At 33.9% G+C, this 16,645-nt stretch overlaps 1 protein-coding gene across 1 annotated transcript; it reads left to right on the top strand.

The window, feature by feature from the left end:
• Positions 1-7,774: 7,774 nt before the first annotated feature.
• Positions 7,775-12,361, top strand: LOC129303129 (importin subunit beta-1-like). The gene is made up of 3 exons (XM_054942208.1): positions 7,775-7,932; positions 8,693-11,116; positions 11,210-12,361. Exons 2-3 carry the CDS (start codon positions 8,700-8,702, stop codon positions 11,406-11,408), a joined length of 2,616 nt encoding a protein of 871 aa, XP_054798183.1. The 5' UTR covers positions 7,775-7,932; positions 8,693-8,699; the 3' UTR covers positions 11,409-12,361.
• Positions 12,362-16,645: the final 4,284 nt, after the last annotated feature.

Below are 16,645 nucleotides of genomic sequence, written 5' to 3'. Positions count from 1 at the left end.
CGAGTTCACGGTCAAAGCCGTGCAGACTAACTGAGAATTAAATCCAAGTAGATAATACAATATTCCTACACCCCGTAGTGCAGATGGGTCTGTGAAGACCCTAGTGTTGTGGTTATTTTGTTCAGCCTAATGGGCTCTTTTCTCCAAAAAAAAAAAAAAAGATCATCACAACAATTTGCCTCTCAAAAAGCTTGGCAATACGATTAATGTCGATGCTATCAAACAATTGGCAATTTAGTGTAGTTCCTTATATGGATGTGTACCATTTCCTAACACAAGGCCCGTGGAAGGCCAAAGCTTTTGCATTACCAGCACTGACGTCTTGTGAAACATTATGATTGAAATAGAAGAAAATATGCCTTTTGTAGTTATGTTTGGTTTGATTCAAATTAATTTAAGCCTGGCTAAGTCCTTCAAATAAAATACAGTAACTAATTTATGTAATAGGGTGGTCCAATCATTGTTATTAAATTCTTGAGTTGACTATTTGAATTTATCATTTTCACATTTTCATCTTATAAAATCAGTCATAAGTTCAAATTATATATAACTTGATCAAGCTCACAAGTTAATTTTTTAAGTTTACTATTTTTAAATTTCTAATTTACAAAATCACATTAACTTGCATATTAACTTAAACTATACACAAACTTAAACTTACTAAACTCATCGATTTTTTATCAAGTTGAGGGAATTATGTATATATTGTATAAAACTCATTTCATAGAAGCAAAAGCACCATCTAGGGATGCATGGTTTAATTTGTCAAGGGAGTTGAATCAGTTTGTCTTGGATTTTCAAGTTCGAGTCCTGAGATATGCAGTCACGTTAAATAAATACGTTAAAAGCATTTGCAGGTATCTATGAGGCTGTCATTGGTAACAACAATCTCACACAATGGGGGTTTGAATTAGTCTAGGCAACATGCGTTAATACCCCTAGTATACAAAGCAATGAAATCAAAGAAGAAGAAGAAGAAGAAGAAGCAATGGGGCTCTATAGTTGGAAATCAAGTTCTTAAGCCTTATATGCCTTTCCCTTGTCCTAATCAAAGATAATGCCTATAAAATATTAAATAAATAATGAGTATAACCACTTAGTAATCAAAATAATTTGAAAGATGCTCACACAAGTCAAATAATCATAGGCATGCAAATTGAGCAATTATAAAACAAATGAAATCATTAATCACGATTCATAATGCAATGTATATTTCCTTATCTCAAACATAAGGGTGTTACAAATTCCTATTACTAACTTTGCTAGTTAAGATTTAAGGGTAAGCTCTATTACCATATTTTCTAGGTGGGATTTAAGAGTAAAGTAAAGAACTAAACACCAAGGCCTCACTATGTTGATGAGACCCATGGAGACTAACAATTATCCTCTATTAAGGCAAACTCTAAACATCATTATGATCATGCCAACACACCACATTCTAATTCAATGCATAGCATATTCATTATCATCCATTGTTCATTTTCATCAATATCTATTTCAATTTCAAAGAGTTCAATCTATCACTGTGAACACTGTATTTTGTCTGAGTATTTTTTAAATTTAATAAAAATAATAATAAATTTAAAGAAATATAAAAATACGAAAATGAAATTTAATCTCTTTTAGGATTATATTTTCAAAAAAAAATAATCTAACAAAAAAAAAGGTATTCACGCTTAATTCAAAATTAAATTTTTCTCTCTTAATCTGATTTTTAAAATTATGATTAACATAATATGAAAAACAAAAGAAGAAAGAGAGAGGCATTAAACATTAACAAAAAAAGAAGAAAAAAGGCATTAAAATTTATATATACATATATATATATATATATATAAACTGAAGGTTAACGCAGCAAAAACGCAGCACGTCCACACACTTGAAGAAGCAGAGACAAAACACAGAAAGAAAGGAGAGAGAGAGAGAGAGAGAGCAGAAGATACACGAAAGTACATGAAAAACAAAAGGAGAGAAAGACATGCACATTACAGTAGAAAAGAAGAGCAAAACTGAGAGAGGAAGAGTAGACTCACAGATGAAAAACACAAAACAGACGCACAAATAGAACAGACCTGAACTTTCAGCCAGAGATACAGAAGCAGAGAGCAAAATAGAAACCAAAAAAAGCTTCACTTGGCAGCAAACTCACGTACGAAGAAGCAAAGGAAACAGAGCTGGAGACGCATGCATGTATATTGCAGTGGAAAAGAAGAGAAAAAGAGAAAAAAGGATAGCAGAAAGGTAACACGTTCGGCCACACGCAAAAGAAAAATGAGAGAGGACTGCACGCAAGCTCTGAAAAGAGAAAGCTCTTCCCTGCTTCTGCTTGAAAGGAGATGAACGAATTAGAGAGAATAGGAGTGTTGAGCACTTTAAGTAGGAGTTGAAGCTGATAGCAGATGGAAGAGTGAGTAGGAAAACAAGAGCTAGACGAAGAAGAGGTTGGAGAAAGAAGAGAGACTGAAAGGAGAGAGAGCAACGACAGGGAGACACATTACAAAAAAAAAGAGAAAAATAAAGCACAAACAAGTACACGGCATAGACGAAAAATAGAGAGCAAGAAGCAAAGAAAAAAAAGCCAAACGATGATGTGAGAATAGAGCTAGAAACACAGAACAGAGAAGAGAAGAAGAGAGGGACCAAAACTAAAGAGTGAAAAAGCACGAAGAAAAACAGAGTGCGAGAATGGACTAGGAAAACGAGAGGGAAGATGAAAACGAAGAAGAAGTGGGAATAAGAGAGGATGAAAAAATAGAGGGAGAGTCAAAGAGAGAGATGGAGAATGAGAGAGCAGTGATAGGGATGAATAAGATGAACAAATGCGAGAGAGAGAGAGAGAGAAAGCAGCAGCGTCCATCGAGCAAAGAGGAAGCTGCTTCACAGCTTCGGGAGAGAGAACATCATGGACTTTTGGATCTGGTGATACCAAGTTATTTTTTATATAGTGTCAGTTTTCACATGTTCTAGTAAATGTGAGGTTAGGATGAGGAATCTTCAATACGAGGAAGGAGGAGTATTGGGCAAGAGAAGCAGCATTCTGTGACTATGAGGACTATGAATGAGGAAGGAGGAGAGAAGCAAGATATGAGGAATACACACAAGGCAATAAGAGTAGAGATAAAATTTCAAGTAAAAATTTAATTTCCTTCTTAATTATTTTGATTAATCCCATTACCTTGAAGAAAGTATGATGATCGTTATTAAAATGGAAACTTTAAATGAAATTCTTGTCTATTGTTTGATTTACCTTGATCTGATTTCCATGCATATTCCTATCATTGTTTTGTCTCAAGCAAAGTGAAGGAATTTTTATGCTTGTTAGGCTAAGATTAAATTAAATCTAAAATATATTTTTAGCAGACAAAATGAAATCTAATTTTTTTAAGGTTAAGACATTAACTTGATTTGTATTTCTATAGGAGATACATTAGGTATTGATGGTAGTAATGATATGTGAATCTTGTTTATTATTTTTTTATTGTTGGATAATATCACCATTATTCTCATTATTTCCTTTCGAAAGCCATATCTGAGCATTAAATCAATTTCAAAATCTTAAAGAATACATTCTCAAGTCAAAAGAGGAGCGAAGTGTCAAAATAATTTCTTTCTCTGTTTATTCCTATAAATGCTAAATTCATATTATGCATTGATCGCAAATGCAAATATCTTAATTATTTATTTGTTGTGTGAGATTTTAAGAATCTTTACAGGTATTTAAAATGATCCTATATCATGAAAATCAATAAGATTTCGTAGGTTTGAGGATCAATTTTGTATATAATAATATGGGTTCCAAAAGGCCATCGTTAAAATTAATTTTTTTAATAAATCAATAAAATCTTTTGGTCACGTGAGATTTTTGAACATCTATAAACTTTTAGAATAATCATCTCATTGTGAAAGTCAATAAGATTTTGCAGGTATAGTATTTAGGTCATGTGAGGTTTTTAAATCTCTGTAAACTTCTAATATCATCGTATTATCGTATGAGTCAATAAGACTCTGCAGATATAATAATTAAGTTTTTTAAAAATATATAAATTATATATTAAATTAATTAAATTTAAGATGTATTTAAATAAATTTAATTCTTTAAATGTGTGAGATTTTAGAATCTCTGCAGATATTGAGGATAATCATATTACCGTATAAGCCAATAAAGCTTTGCAGGTATGATAATTAAAATTCTTTAAAAATATGTACATACATACTTAAATAAATTATTACTAGCACTTAAAAATATAAATAAATTAAGTTTTATTGTGTGAGATTTTAAAATCTCCACAGATATTTAGAACAACTGCATACCGTATGAATCAATAAGGCTCTGCAAGTATAGCAGTTAAAATTCTCAATCATAAAACATAAAATAAAAATAATTTTAAACTCTTTTCTTCCTTTATTCCAAAAATTCAAAACATTGAGAAAATAATTGAAACTAAATTACTTTTTACAATTTAAAACACACATATTAAAATTTTAAAAATTATTTTATTTGCAAAATGATGAATTATTTTTAATTAATTTCTCCTCAAAAAATACTTTCACCAACAACTTTCAAGCCCGAACTACGTAAACTTTGATCCCTATCATAGGGTATGTAAGTATCAAAGTCAAATTCTGTGTCAAGTCCTCCCTTACAAATAAATAAATATTTCTCACTTAATTTTTATCATCTTTTAAACATGTGAATATAAAATGGATAATTAAAATAATTAAAAATCATATTAATAGAGCACAATAAATTTTAGGTAACCATTCTCATGAACAGGTGTTGTGAGGTGCCTAACACCTTCTTCACACTCAACCGACTTCCAAATCTATTTTCTGTTTTCACAAACCATCCTTACCTCTTTTAAAACGGCTTTACAAGATTTTTTTTTTAAATTTTATTGGTGATTCCTATTTCTTTAGTCTTCTTTCCAAAGGCCGGAACCTCCTCTCATGCACCGTCCACGTCGCATTTTTTTCGGTGCAACAATTACTATTTTATTAGTTTAAAGAACCACACTTGCATAATTTCAAAATAGAGACAATATATATACATATTGATATATATATATATATATATATGAAATTATAATTTTTGTAGTTCATAAACATCTACAATTAAATTAACAAGCAATAATGCAAAATTAATTACCTCAAACCTTTAAGAAATTAAAAGTTACCCATCAATACCACTTGTTTTTAAGTTAAATTTGAGCCTTACGGTGCTTCATGATGTTAATATACAATTATCAATATCAACCATCACTAATAATAATGAAAATTACTACTTCTAACTTCTAAATTCACATTTTCACAACCAAATTTCTCAGCTACAAATTCGACCTCTCATATAATGAGTTTATTAACTCCCTTAACTTCATTTAGCTCCTATTAGCTTAAATAATCATAAATATGGATGACTTGAGCTCAAAATCTTGTAAAAACTTCTAAATTAGGTATAGAATATTTAAATAATTCTTATTAGTCTCTTTAGATCAATGGATTCAAATCTATAGCCCTATGTTTGAAAATCATCATATTTTTCAATCTAAAATTCTTCTTCAAATCCATATAGAGAGAAGAGTCAGGGAGACGCATCTAGTTAGACTTGAGCTTAAAACACCTTTAAGACTCAAAATGATTAGGCCCTAGTAGCCCAAAATGCTCCCTTCGTTGCTTTCTCTTTGTTTTCACATTTTCCTCTCTATTTTTTGAACACCAAGCTTGAACATTAAGTCTGATATTTGGCCATATGTCGTGGCATATGTAACAGCCCTCCACTCACCCCGCCTCCCCGAGGTCTTTTGCGACGCTGGACACTCTCCCCTCAGGCCCCACAACAGGGCGACCCCACCCCTTTCGGTGAGCATCAGGAGACAAAAGCTTTTCCACAGTAGTGTACAGGATTATCCCCCTTGCGGAGAGCCTCCCTAGGTTCGATCCTCCAACCTCTCCTACATAACAAAGTTGAGGCTGAACCCGGTACCATTGAGTCAACTTGACTTAATGGTATCGGGTTCAGCCGTTGACTCAATGGTACCGGGTTCAGCCTCAACTTTGTTATGTAGGAGAGGTTAGAGGATCGAACCTGGAGAGGCTCTCCGCAAGGGAGATAATCCTGCATACTACTACGGGGAAGCCTTTGTCTCCTGATGCTCACCGAAAGGGGTGGGGTCGCCCTGTTGTGGAGTCTGGGGGGAGAGTGTCCAGCGCCGCAAAAGACCTCGGGGAGGCAGGGTGAGCGAAGGGCTGTTACAGCACACAGTGCATCCGCTATGGTGGATGGTCAAGCCTGAATTTGTTCCACAAGTTGCCCAAGTGGTCTAATGCACCTCTGGTATCTATAGGCTGCCACCATTCAATAGCACCATTGGCCATTTTTAGCCATTCTTAAACTAATTAATACTCAATTTTACTTATTTAACTTTCATTAGTCCATTTAATCAGGGAATTAAATTTTAAGATATTACATAGCTATAGATGTGCAGAAACTTCCATAGTAGTAAATAATACAAATCAAGTGGGCATGTCTATGGTTGTTGATGGTAGGATTGAGAAGGCTATTTAGAACCTAAAGGTGATGCCAAAAACAAATCACTTAATTTGGCATGTTCTAAACCAAGAATTAGCATCGAGAGAAGCTCTTTTTAAAAGAAAGCATGTCCCTGACCCCATTTGCCACTCATGTGGAGAGGAGGTTGAAACACTTGATCTTATTTTCCTGCTTTGTTAATGGGTTAAGGTAGTGTGGTTTGAATGCCCTTTGGGCATTATGATCAATTTAATGAATGACATTTTTAGATATTTTTATTTTTATTTTGAAAAAAATAACTTATAAAGCATATCTAATGAATTTTATTGGCAGGCATGATGTTGTCTATAAATATCTTATAAATTAAGACAGATGGAGTGCATTTTAAGAACAATATGATCATGTAGTCTTTATATTAAATAAGGCAAGGCTTTAGATATATATTTTTATATATTTAAAATTATTAATTAACAAAAGGAAAAATAAAACTTTAGGTTTTTACACTTTATTTGAATTTTATTACAGGTTCTTGAACTTTTTTTTAGTATTTCAGGTTCTTATACTTGTTTTCTTATTCCTATAACATTGCTCATATAGGTACCTACAATACCACTCATGAAGGCATCTAGAATACCGAAAAAAAGTAAAGAAATTTATAATAAAACTTGAGTAAATTGTAAGAATTTAAAGTTATATTTTTCCTTAACAAAAATATAGTTAAAGACTTTTTATCATGTAAATTTTGAGTGAGCTTGTTTGTATAAGATACCAGTTTGGACAAATTTTACAGGTATGGTTGCATAAATTTTAATCATAAATCATAAATATAAAATACTCCCTCAAGTTTAATATTATAAAATACTTTTAATCAAATTATATTTCTAATAAATTAATTAATTACATTTAAAGTTACACCATATTTGTATGTTTACCTTTATTTAATATATATTTTAATTAATTTTTTTATTAATTATATTCTTAATTAAGATATTTTTTAAAAAATACTATTATTTATACATTGTAACACGTTTTGTAAAAAGGACCCCCATTGGGGGGGGGGAATAATCCTTTATTTATTCAAACATGGCCCCCCGGGTCCACACAAACGGCAATAACTTTACCCGGGGACGCGCGACTGTAAAAAAAAGTTAAAAAAAAAAAAAAACTTGAATAATGTTCACAACTAATATTTAATTAATTCTTCTCAATAATTCATTTTTAAATTTATATTTTTGGGCGATGCGATTTTAGGTTTTGTTTAATTCGAATCCAGCGCGTCTGGATGTAACCGCTCTTGTTTTGTTCTGCTTCTTCTTCTCTACTCTGTCACTCTCCCTTCGCCTTTGTTTCCGTCTGCAGATCGGTCACGCGGTGGCCTCCGATTCACGTAATCATTCAATTCTGAGGTAATTAAGTAATTTCTGTTTTCTTGGTTTTTTATTAAGTATTGATCCGATTGACTTTTGGTTCCGAACCTTCTTTTGGGCCTTTTTGGATTTATACGCTTTGTTCGCAATCTTACCGGGTGTTTTGATGAGTTGATTTATTTTTCCGTTATCGATTTAAACGCTTTTACTATGTTCTCAGTTTCGATCTGAGGCTATTCTCAGGTATAACTTTGCCGGTTTGAATTTATTAGTCATTTAATGCCAAGCGGGTGGTCAAATTCCTATTGCTTGGATATGGAATTTTGTTACTTGATAAAGAAGGAGCGCAGAGGCGGTTGCCCAAGTCAGATAAGCTAAGACCAAAGCCTATGTTTTATGGGTGCAGTGGAGTAGAGATTTTGTTGTTTTTCTGGCTGAAACGGACTAAAGGAATAGATCTCCGAACACATTAATAAGAATGGAATAATATTAAACCGTCCTCCATTTTCTATTAGAGTATGCAAACTCTTTGTCGAATGTGTCTGTTGTTTCTTGTATGTAAATTTTTCTTTGCGTAATTACCGCATTTTGAAAAGGAAAAAAAAAAAGAAAGAAATTTCATTTGGCGATTTTATTGTGCCATGTCCAAGATACTTGGACAAGTCTATACTATAAATCTACAATATCACTTGTTGACTCAAGTTCCTCTGAGTTTATTCCTGGATCTCGTGTTGTGATAAATTGGCCCAATTTCCTTTTCAAACTTTAGTGAGTAAAGCTATTTGTTTCACACCATTAGGTACACCATGGCCATGGAAGTTACGCAGGTTCTTTTGAATGCTCAATCTATTGATGGGAACGTGAGGAAGCACGCTGAAGAAAACTTGAAACAATTCCAGGAGCAAAACTTCCCCAGTTTCTTGCTTTCTCTCTCTGGGGAATTGGCAAGTGATGACAAACCAGCTGATAGCCGAAAGTTGGCAGGTCTGATACTAAAAAATTCGCTGGATGCTAAGGATGAAAGCAGAAAAAGTGAGCTGGTTCAAAGATGGTTGTTGTTGGATCCTTCAGCAAAGACCCAGATAAAGTCATGCCTGCTGCAAACTCTCTCTTCTCTTGCAGTTGATGCACGATCTACTGCGTCTCAAGTGATTGCTAAAATTGCAGGGATTGAGCTTCCTCAGAAACAGTGGCCTGAACTGGTAGGCTCACTTTTATCAAACATTCATCAAATACCTGCTCATGTCAAGCAAGCAACCTTGGAGACTCTAGGGTATTTGTGTGAGGAAATTTCTCCTCAGGTTTTAGATCAAGACCAAGTAAATAAAATACTTACAGCAGTAGTTCAAGGTATGAATGTACCTGATGGGAACAATGATGTCAGGCTTGCTGCTACGAGGGCATTATACAATGCTCTAGGATTTGCTCAAGCTAATTTTAGCAATGATATGGAGCGTGATTATATTATGAGAGTTGTCTGCGAGACAACTATGTCTCCTGAAGTGAAAATACGACAGGCTGCTTTTGAGTGCTTGGTCTCAATTGCATCGATGTATTACGAGAAATTATCTCCTTACATCCAGGATATTTTCAACATCACAGCAAAGGCTGTTAGGGGTGATGAAGAGCCTGTTGCGCTTCAGGCCATTGAGTTTTGGAGTACAATTTGTGATGAGGAGACAGATATCTTGGAAGAATATGGGGGTGATTCAACTGGGGACTCTGATCTAGCTTGTTTTTATTTTATCAGGCAAGCTCTTCCTGCACTTGTCCCCTTGCTTTTGGAAACACTACTTAAACAAGAGGAGGATCAGGATCTGGATGAAGGTGCCTGGAATATTGCAATGGCAGGTGGCACGTGCCTTGGTTTAGTTGCACGCACAGTAGGAGATGATGTTGTGCCTCTTGTAATGCCCTTCATTGAGGAGAATATTACAAAACCGGATTGGAGACAGAGGGAAGCAGCCACTTATGCATTTGGCTCGATCTTGGATGGTCCTTCGCCGGACAAACTAGCATCTCTTGTCAATGTTGCTTTACCATTTATGCTCAGTGCATTGATGAAGGACCCAAATAATCATGTGAAGGATACCACTGCTTGGACACTAGGACGGATGTTTGAATTTCTCCACAGTTCAATTGTTGGCACACCACTTATTAATGAAGGAAATTGCCAACAGATTATCACAGTTCTGCTCCAGAGCATGAAGGATGCTCCCAATGTTGCTGAGAAAGCTTGCGGAGCTCTTTATTTTCTTGCCCAGGGTTATGAGGATGTGCAAGCAGCTTCTCCTCTGACTCCCTTTTCCCAGGAAATAGTTCAATCTCTTCTCTCTGTTACACACAGAGAAGATGCAACAGAATCGCGATTGAGGACTGCTGCATATGAAACTTTGAACGAAGTAGTGAGGTGTTCAACTGATGAAACAGCTTCCTTGGTGTTACAACTGGTTCCTGTCATTATGATGGAGCTGCACAAGTCTTTTGAAGGGCAGAATCTTTCATCTGATGAAAGAGAAAAGCAGAGTGATTTGCAGGGGCTTCTTTGCGGATGCTTGCAGGTAATTATTCAGAAGCTCGGTTCATTAGAGGCTACCAAATCTGCCTTCATGCAGTATGCTGATCAAATTATGGGGCTATTTTTGAGGGTTTTTGCTATTAGAAATGCCACTGCACATGAGGAGGCCATGCTTGCCATTGGAGCCCTTGCGTATGCAACAGGCCCTGATTTTGCAAAATACATGCCAGAATTCTACAAGTATCTGGAGATGGCTCTTCAGAATTTTGAGGAGTACCAAGTTTGCGCAGTCACTGTTGGTGTGGTGGGGGACATATGCAGGGCATTAGAAGATAAAATACTTCCTTATTGTGATGGGATTATGACACAACTTCTAAAGGATTTGTCAAGTGATAATTTGCACCGCTCTGTGAAGCCCCCATTGTTCTCATGCATTGGTGATATAGCTCTTGCTATAGGAGATAATTTTTATAAATACTTGATGTATGCAATGAACACACTTCAGCTTGCTGCAGAGACGTATGCACACGCATCAGGTTTTGATGATGAAATGACAGAGTACATCAATTCTTTAAGAAATGGCATATTGGAGGCATATTCTGGAATTTTTCAAGGTTTTAAAAATTCATCCAAGACCCAGCTCTTGATTCCTTATGCACCTCACATCCTCCAGTTCTTGGATAGCATCTACATGGAAAAAGACATGTGAGAAACATAGAGCTTGCTCTTTCTGTTTTTCTTTTTTGTTGATTCTTAGATTTGTATCTTTTAATGACGTCAATGACTTTTATGATGCAGGGATGAAGTGGTTATGAAAACCGCAATTGGGGTCCTTGGAGATTTGGCTGATACACTTGGAAGTAATGCAGGTTCTTTGATACAGCAGTCATTGTCAAGCAAAGAATTTTTAAATGAATGTTTGACCTCTGAAGACCATTTGATTAAAGAATCTGCTGAGTGGGCCAAGTTGGCCATCAATCGTGCGATATCTGTTTGAGGTTCATCTGAATTAGCGCATTCTTTATCATCTTAAAATACCTGCATGCATTTGGGTGTGTCGGGGTGGGTCTGGGATTGCATGTGTCAAGTCATCACATTCAGGCAACAGAAGCTATCAGTCTGACAGTCTTCAAGTTGTCACTAACTCTTGCATCATCACCAATGCATCACTGACTTTTGCATGAGCATCAAGTCTGGTTCAGATAAGAGGAAGAAGAGAGAGATGAGTTTGCAAATTTGGGTGGAGTCTTCATGCAGAGTTGTCGACTTCATGGTTGAGTGGAGGTAGCTTTTCTTGGATTAACACAGATCAGGCACCTCTGGAGTCATACATTGAGTCTTGATTGTCAGAAGATAAACCCATTATAACCTAAAAAACGTTTACTCTCAAGCTGGTTGTCGGTTATCAGCATGGATGAGTTCACTGGGCTAATACGATTTCTCTTTCAGTACCGTCCAAGCGCTGTGTCGAGGGACTTATTCTTCCTTTTCATTGAAGTTACCCCCTGGCTCTGTTGCTTATCACCATCACTGGGCTGTTTTTCATCCATGGATTTTCCCTCCATACTTGTGTCCTTGGGTTGGGGTCTTTGGGCATTACTGACACGGGTTGGGATTTTTTATCTTTTTTTGGGGGACAGGGTTGGGATGATTACATTCTGGTAGCATCATGCGTTTCTTTATTTTTATTTTTTTTGGTCTGTAATTTGTTTTAGGTGGGAAAAAAAATCATGTTTTTATGGAATCATCAACTGTGCCTTGATATCATTTTATACTTGTGGGCTTTGTGTTGCTTGTGAAACGTGGATGTAATCAAATCTCGGTTAACGTACCTACAGAATCATGCTTAAAATCGTCAGATGTTCTGACGGTGCTAAAGGGACCAACAAAGTGTGGTTTGGTGTTTCGGTTTTTGGAATACAGTTATCCTCTCTGGCTCGGTCTTTGTTATATTGTTGTTCGTGTGTGTGTGTGTGTGTGTGTGTGTGTGTGTGTGTTTTTTGCGCACTGAGCAATTATCTAGCTTGTGCCCGAATTCTTTTTCTTGCACGCATATATTCTTGATGGTTTCTCTAAGATGAGACGAATATTTTGGGTTTGGCCATTGAGATGAGTCTTCAGGGAGATAACTCTGCTTTCGTTGGGAGTTCTCGTATCTGGAATATTTTAGGTAGTCATGTATCATTGGTGGTGGCCAGGCCTGTTTATCAATATAGATATGAATGGGCACCTATGTTACAAAGTACACGGCAAATGAAGGGTTATATATAAACGGCTAACACGTATTGCAGACTACAGTATGTTGGACATAAGACACTGCACTGGCAAGCATGCACGTAGGGGTAAGTGTTCTGCGAGCTGCCCAGTGGCCAACAACCCATAACGGGAGGAAGGATGTGCGTGGAAGAAAGAAATGATTAAGCCCACAGTGTGGTAATTCTAATCGATTGGAGGAATTTGTTTAGTTTATTTCAGTATTAGTATTTGGTTGTTGGCTGGTTTCCATAACATCACGTGGTCGATTCATCCGGTCATATTCTAGAAGGAATTTATATTTATTTCACAAATCACTTTGCATTAAAAAGTGGATTATTAATTATTTTCTTTTAGTTTTATCCTTTCACAATTTTCATAAGTAAAGGGTAAAAAGTGACACGGGAGAGAATATTTTTAAAGATGATGCATTTAATAAGAATAAGTTGAGAATTTTTAAAAAAAAACAATAACAATAATTTAACTATCTCTCATTGATTTTGGTAAAGTAGTTAGAAAATAAAAACTATTATAATCACTAGGAACAACTTGAAGTGTTTTAATAAACTCAACACTTAGAAATCATTAACGTTTTAAAATTTTTTCTCCCTCTGTCTCTATATGGAAGAAATTTTTTAAAACTTTTTTTGTCTTTAAATATAAAATGTTATTAGTATATTTTTTAATAAATGAATCATTATATCATTATAAAATTAAAAAGAGAAAAAAATAAGCATTTTTATTATTTTATTTTTTAAAAAAATTATTTTTTATTTACAATAATTAAGGAAAAAATTGAAATGTTGTTATGCTTTTAATTAAATAACTAATTTTTATTGATTTGCATAAATCGATTAAAAATATTTTATACATAAGAAAGGAAAGAGTATTATGTAGAATCTGTGATTCAGGTTCATAAAATTTAACAAAAAATTACATTGATTGTTTGTTGATGACACATAAGAAAGGAAAGAGTATTATGTAGAATCTGTGATTCAGGTTCATAAAATTTAACAAAAAATTACATTGATTGTTTGTTGATGACTTGACACAATTCTCTTTGCCCAGACTTAGAACTAGTTGTAAATTAATATGCACCATCGTTTAAGAAATTTATAAATTAGACCTCTAGACAACGTTTTTGAACCGTTAAAATAGTCAATCATTTACACGTGCAGCTGCCTCTGACAGGTCGACTTGTTGATATTCACTTCATAAGGTCCATTTCCCACAAAAGCAACGTAAGCTCCTGGCTCTTTCCTTTGAGACCATGTCGACGTACGTTCTTAGTGTTGGTTTAAAATACAAGATAATTTACAAATAGTCAATAACATCAAATTCTTTTTTATTTTTTCACAAATATTTTTATTAATTATATCGTAGAAAGAGATAATATAAGAAATAAATTAAATGAAATTAAGATAGATTGATTTTAACTGGAGAGTAATCTTGAAAACTTGTGATAATCTTTTTTACCATTTTAATGATACAAATCAGGTTTAACTATTTTTCTTAATTTAATAATAGCAGTGGTTTGGATTTGCAGGAGATTATTCGACATTCTTTTACTTCATCTTTCCTTGTCTCTGGCCCTCTTACGATTACATTTACACCACTCATTGGAATTAGATGCACAACACAAAAACTAATGAACAATGCAAAATGGGGAAATCATAGCAAGCATCCAAAATGAACAGCGTCTCCACTTTGAATATTGACCATTTTCTTTCACGTGAGATTATGTTTGAACCATACAAGAATTGCTTCTTCATCAGTGTCCAGAAGTTTCAGTGTCACACCAGTTTTGTGTTGTTGGAAGGATAAGAATCCCTCAAGTTGCATTACTCTGTTCATCCCAACTAAGAGCTGTGCACCACCACCACTGCTTCACTTAATTAGATTAAGATGAATGAATTAAGATGTACAGTTAATTTATTTAGGTATTATGTGCTGTAATGTATGTAACATACTTCATCATGTTTATTTATTCTATCCATTTTCTTTTTAAAGTTCATTTGAATTGCAATTAGGAAGGCATTTATACTTTCTTTTTTAATCCATTGTCTAATACCCTAAAAAATTTAAAGTATTATCAACAATGACCTCAGATGTTTTAAGAATGATTTTGACATACTTATTTAACGAGATTACATATTTCAAATCTCGAATTTGAGATCTCATAATAAACTTATTCAACTTCAATGACCTGTTAAACAAAAGCTTATATACTTTGTGCATATTACATACAGGTTCTAATAAATCCCACTATTACTATAAGGATTTTATTGATGGGTAATTTATAAGTATCTCTATAAATAACTTTTGAGCTTTAAGTCATGCATTGCTTTTGATGAACTTTCAAAGTCCAACTTATCTAAACTATCCACGATTAAAAAAATGAGTTGTACTATTTATATCTTTTGAATAATAATTTATTCAGAAATTTGGCAGGCAACCCAAACCAAAATACTGATGATTATGCCTCTACTCGCCTACACATTTAATTATATTAAGTTGATTCATGCAATTTATGTCTATTTGAATCATATAATTATTTATTTAGACGCCTGTAAAGCAACTGAGCCAAAATGTTTGTGATTTCGCCTCTAATAATCCATATAACAAGTTTCAAATAATGCAAATAATAACAATAATAATAATATATGTTTTTGTACTTGAAAATATCTGCAGCATATGGCCAAATAATGCGTACAATTTGATGTGGGTCAATTGATTTGTACTTGTAAATCTAGAGAGAACTTTTTGGCTCAAGATCATGCATACAACTTTATGATAGAAAATACAAGTTAATGCACCTGATAATAAGTCATAACTCAGTCAAATTAAAAGTGACTACTGAAAATTATCAGTGTTAATTTGTGATTAAACTAGTAACGACCAACCAATGCTGTCTCCTTTCCCTTCTTTCGTTTTCTAGTGCACCCACTATGAAAATTCCACAAATTAAACAATTCTTTTTTTCGGCCTTTGTTTTTTTGTGTGTGTCAGTTTATCTTCCTGTGCAATATGATCATTTCATCTGTAGCCCACTTTCTGGGTATGTCTCAATCCATTGACTACTATGAAAGTGATCAAAGGCGAAATAAGAGAATCAAAAAGCACCATTCTGCTTAAGTGGCGTTTGGTACCACAGAAAATTTAAATTCCAGGGGAGAAAATTTTAGGAGCTTCTTCCACTACCTATTGTGGGATCTTATTTTGAAAGCCAATATGGATTTGCAATTTGCCCACTTCATTAATTTCTCACACAATCTGCATTTTTCTTTTCATTCATTTTCTTTTAACAGCTTTTAGATTACCAACGAGGGATTTTTTCGGCCGAATTTTGGTTCATCAGCAACCCGCGGCTAACCCCAACCCAAGAAAAGCAAAGAAGATGAGTACTAGCCCACTGCCCACAATCCACATCTTCATCTAGAGTTGTTAATTTTAACAATTATGTTTGACATTCAAAACTTTGTACTAAAATGCTTTTGTAATTAATCTTTCATTTTTTTCTAATTTAATGATATAATCACTAGCCCACATATTCATCTTGATTCAATTAGAAATTAGTATATTAAATACATAACATTAAGTATGCAAATTTTTTCCTATAAAATTACAAAAAAAAAAAATTTCTCTGTTAAAAAATATAAGATATTTTTAATCAAATCTTATTCTCTAATAAAATAGTTATTTATCTTCAAATTAATCCTATCTTTTCATATTTAATAAGGTGTTTCATCCTAAATAATAAGGGTTTTTTTTTGAAAAAAAATAATGATTACATATTGAAAGACTAAAAATATTTTATATATTTTAACATCCAACTCCTTAAAATATATTTTATTTTTGAACATGGGGAGTATGTCTATACATAAATATTAAGATTCAAACATTTTGTTTCCACTTGAAATCGTAAGTAGCCACTAATTTTGAGTCAAATGAAAGAGATTAACTTATAATCTGTCCAACCAA

The sequence above is a fragment of the Prosopis cineraria genome, unplaced genomic scaffold, assembly GCF_029017545.1.
Source record: "Prosopis cineraria cultivar Desert tree isolate PC_DT_omini unplaced genomic scaffold, ASM2901754v1 PC2, whole genome shotgun sequence".
Classification (NCBI taxonomy): domain Eukaryota; kingdom Viridiplantae; phylum Streptophyta; class Magnoliopsida; order Fabales; family Fabaceae; genus Prosopis; species Prosopis cineraria.
Note: the sequence above shows the minus strand (reverse complement) of the source record. Positions and strands in the feature narration are given on the sequence as shown.

What these genes read in the sequence shown, in the direction of transcription:
- LOC129303129 (XM_054942208.1), top strand. Translation starts at nt 8,700, where the DNA reads ATGGCCATGGAAGTTACGCAGGTTCTTTTGAATGCTCAATCTATTGAT. An exon ending in ATCTACATGGAAAAAGACAT is followed by an intron (nt 11,117 to 11,209) that starts GTGAGAAACATA and finishes TTTATGATGCAG; the next exon opens with GGATGAAGTGGTTATGAAAA.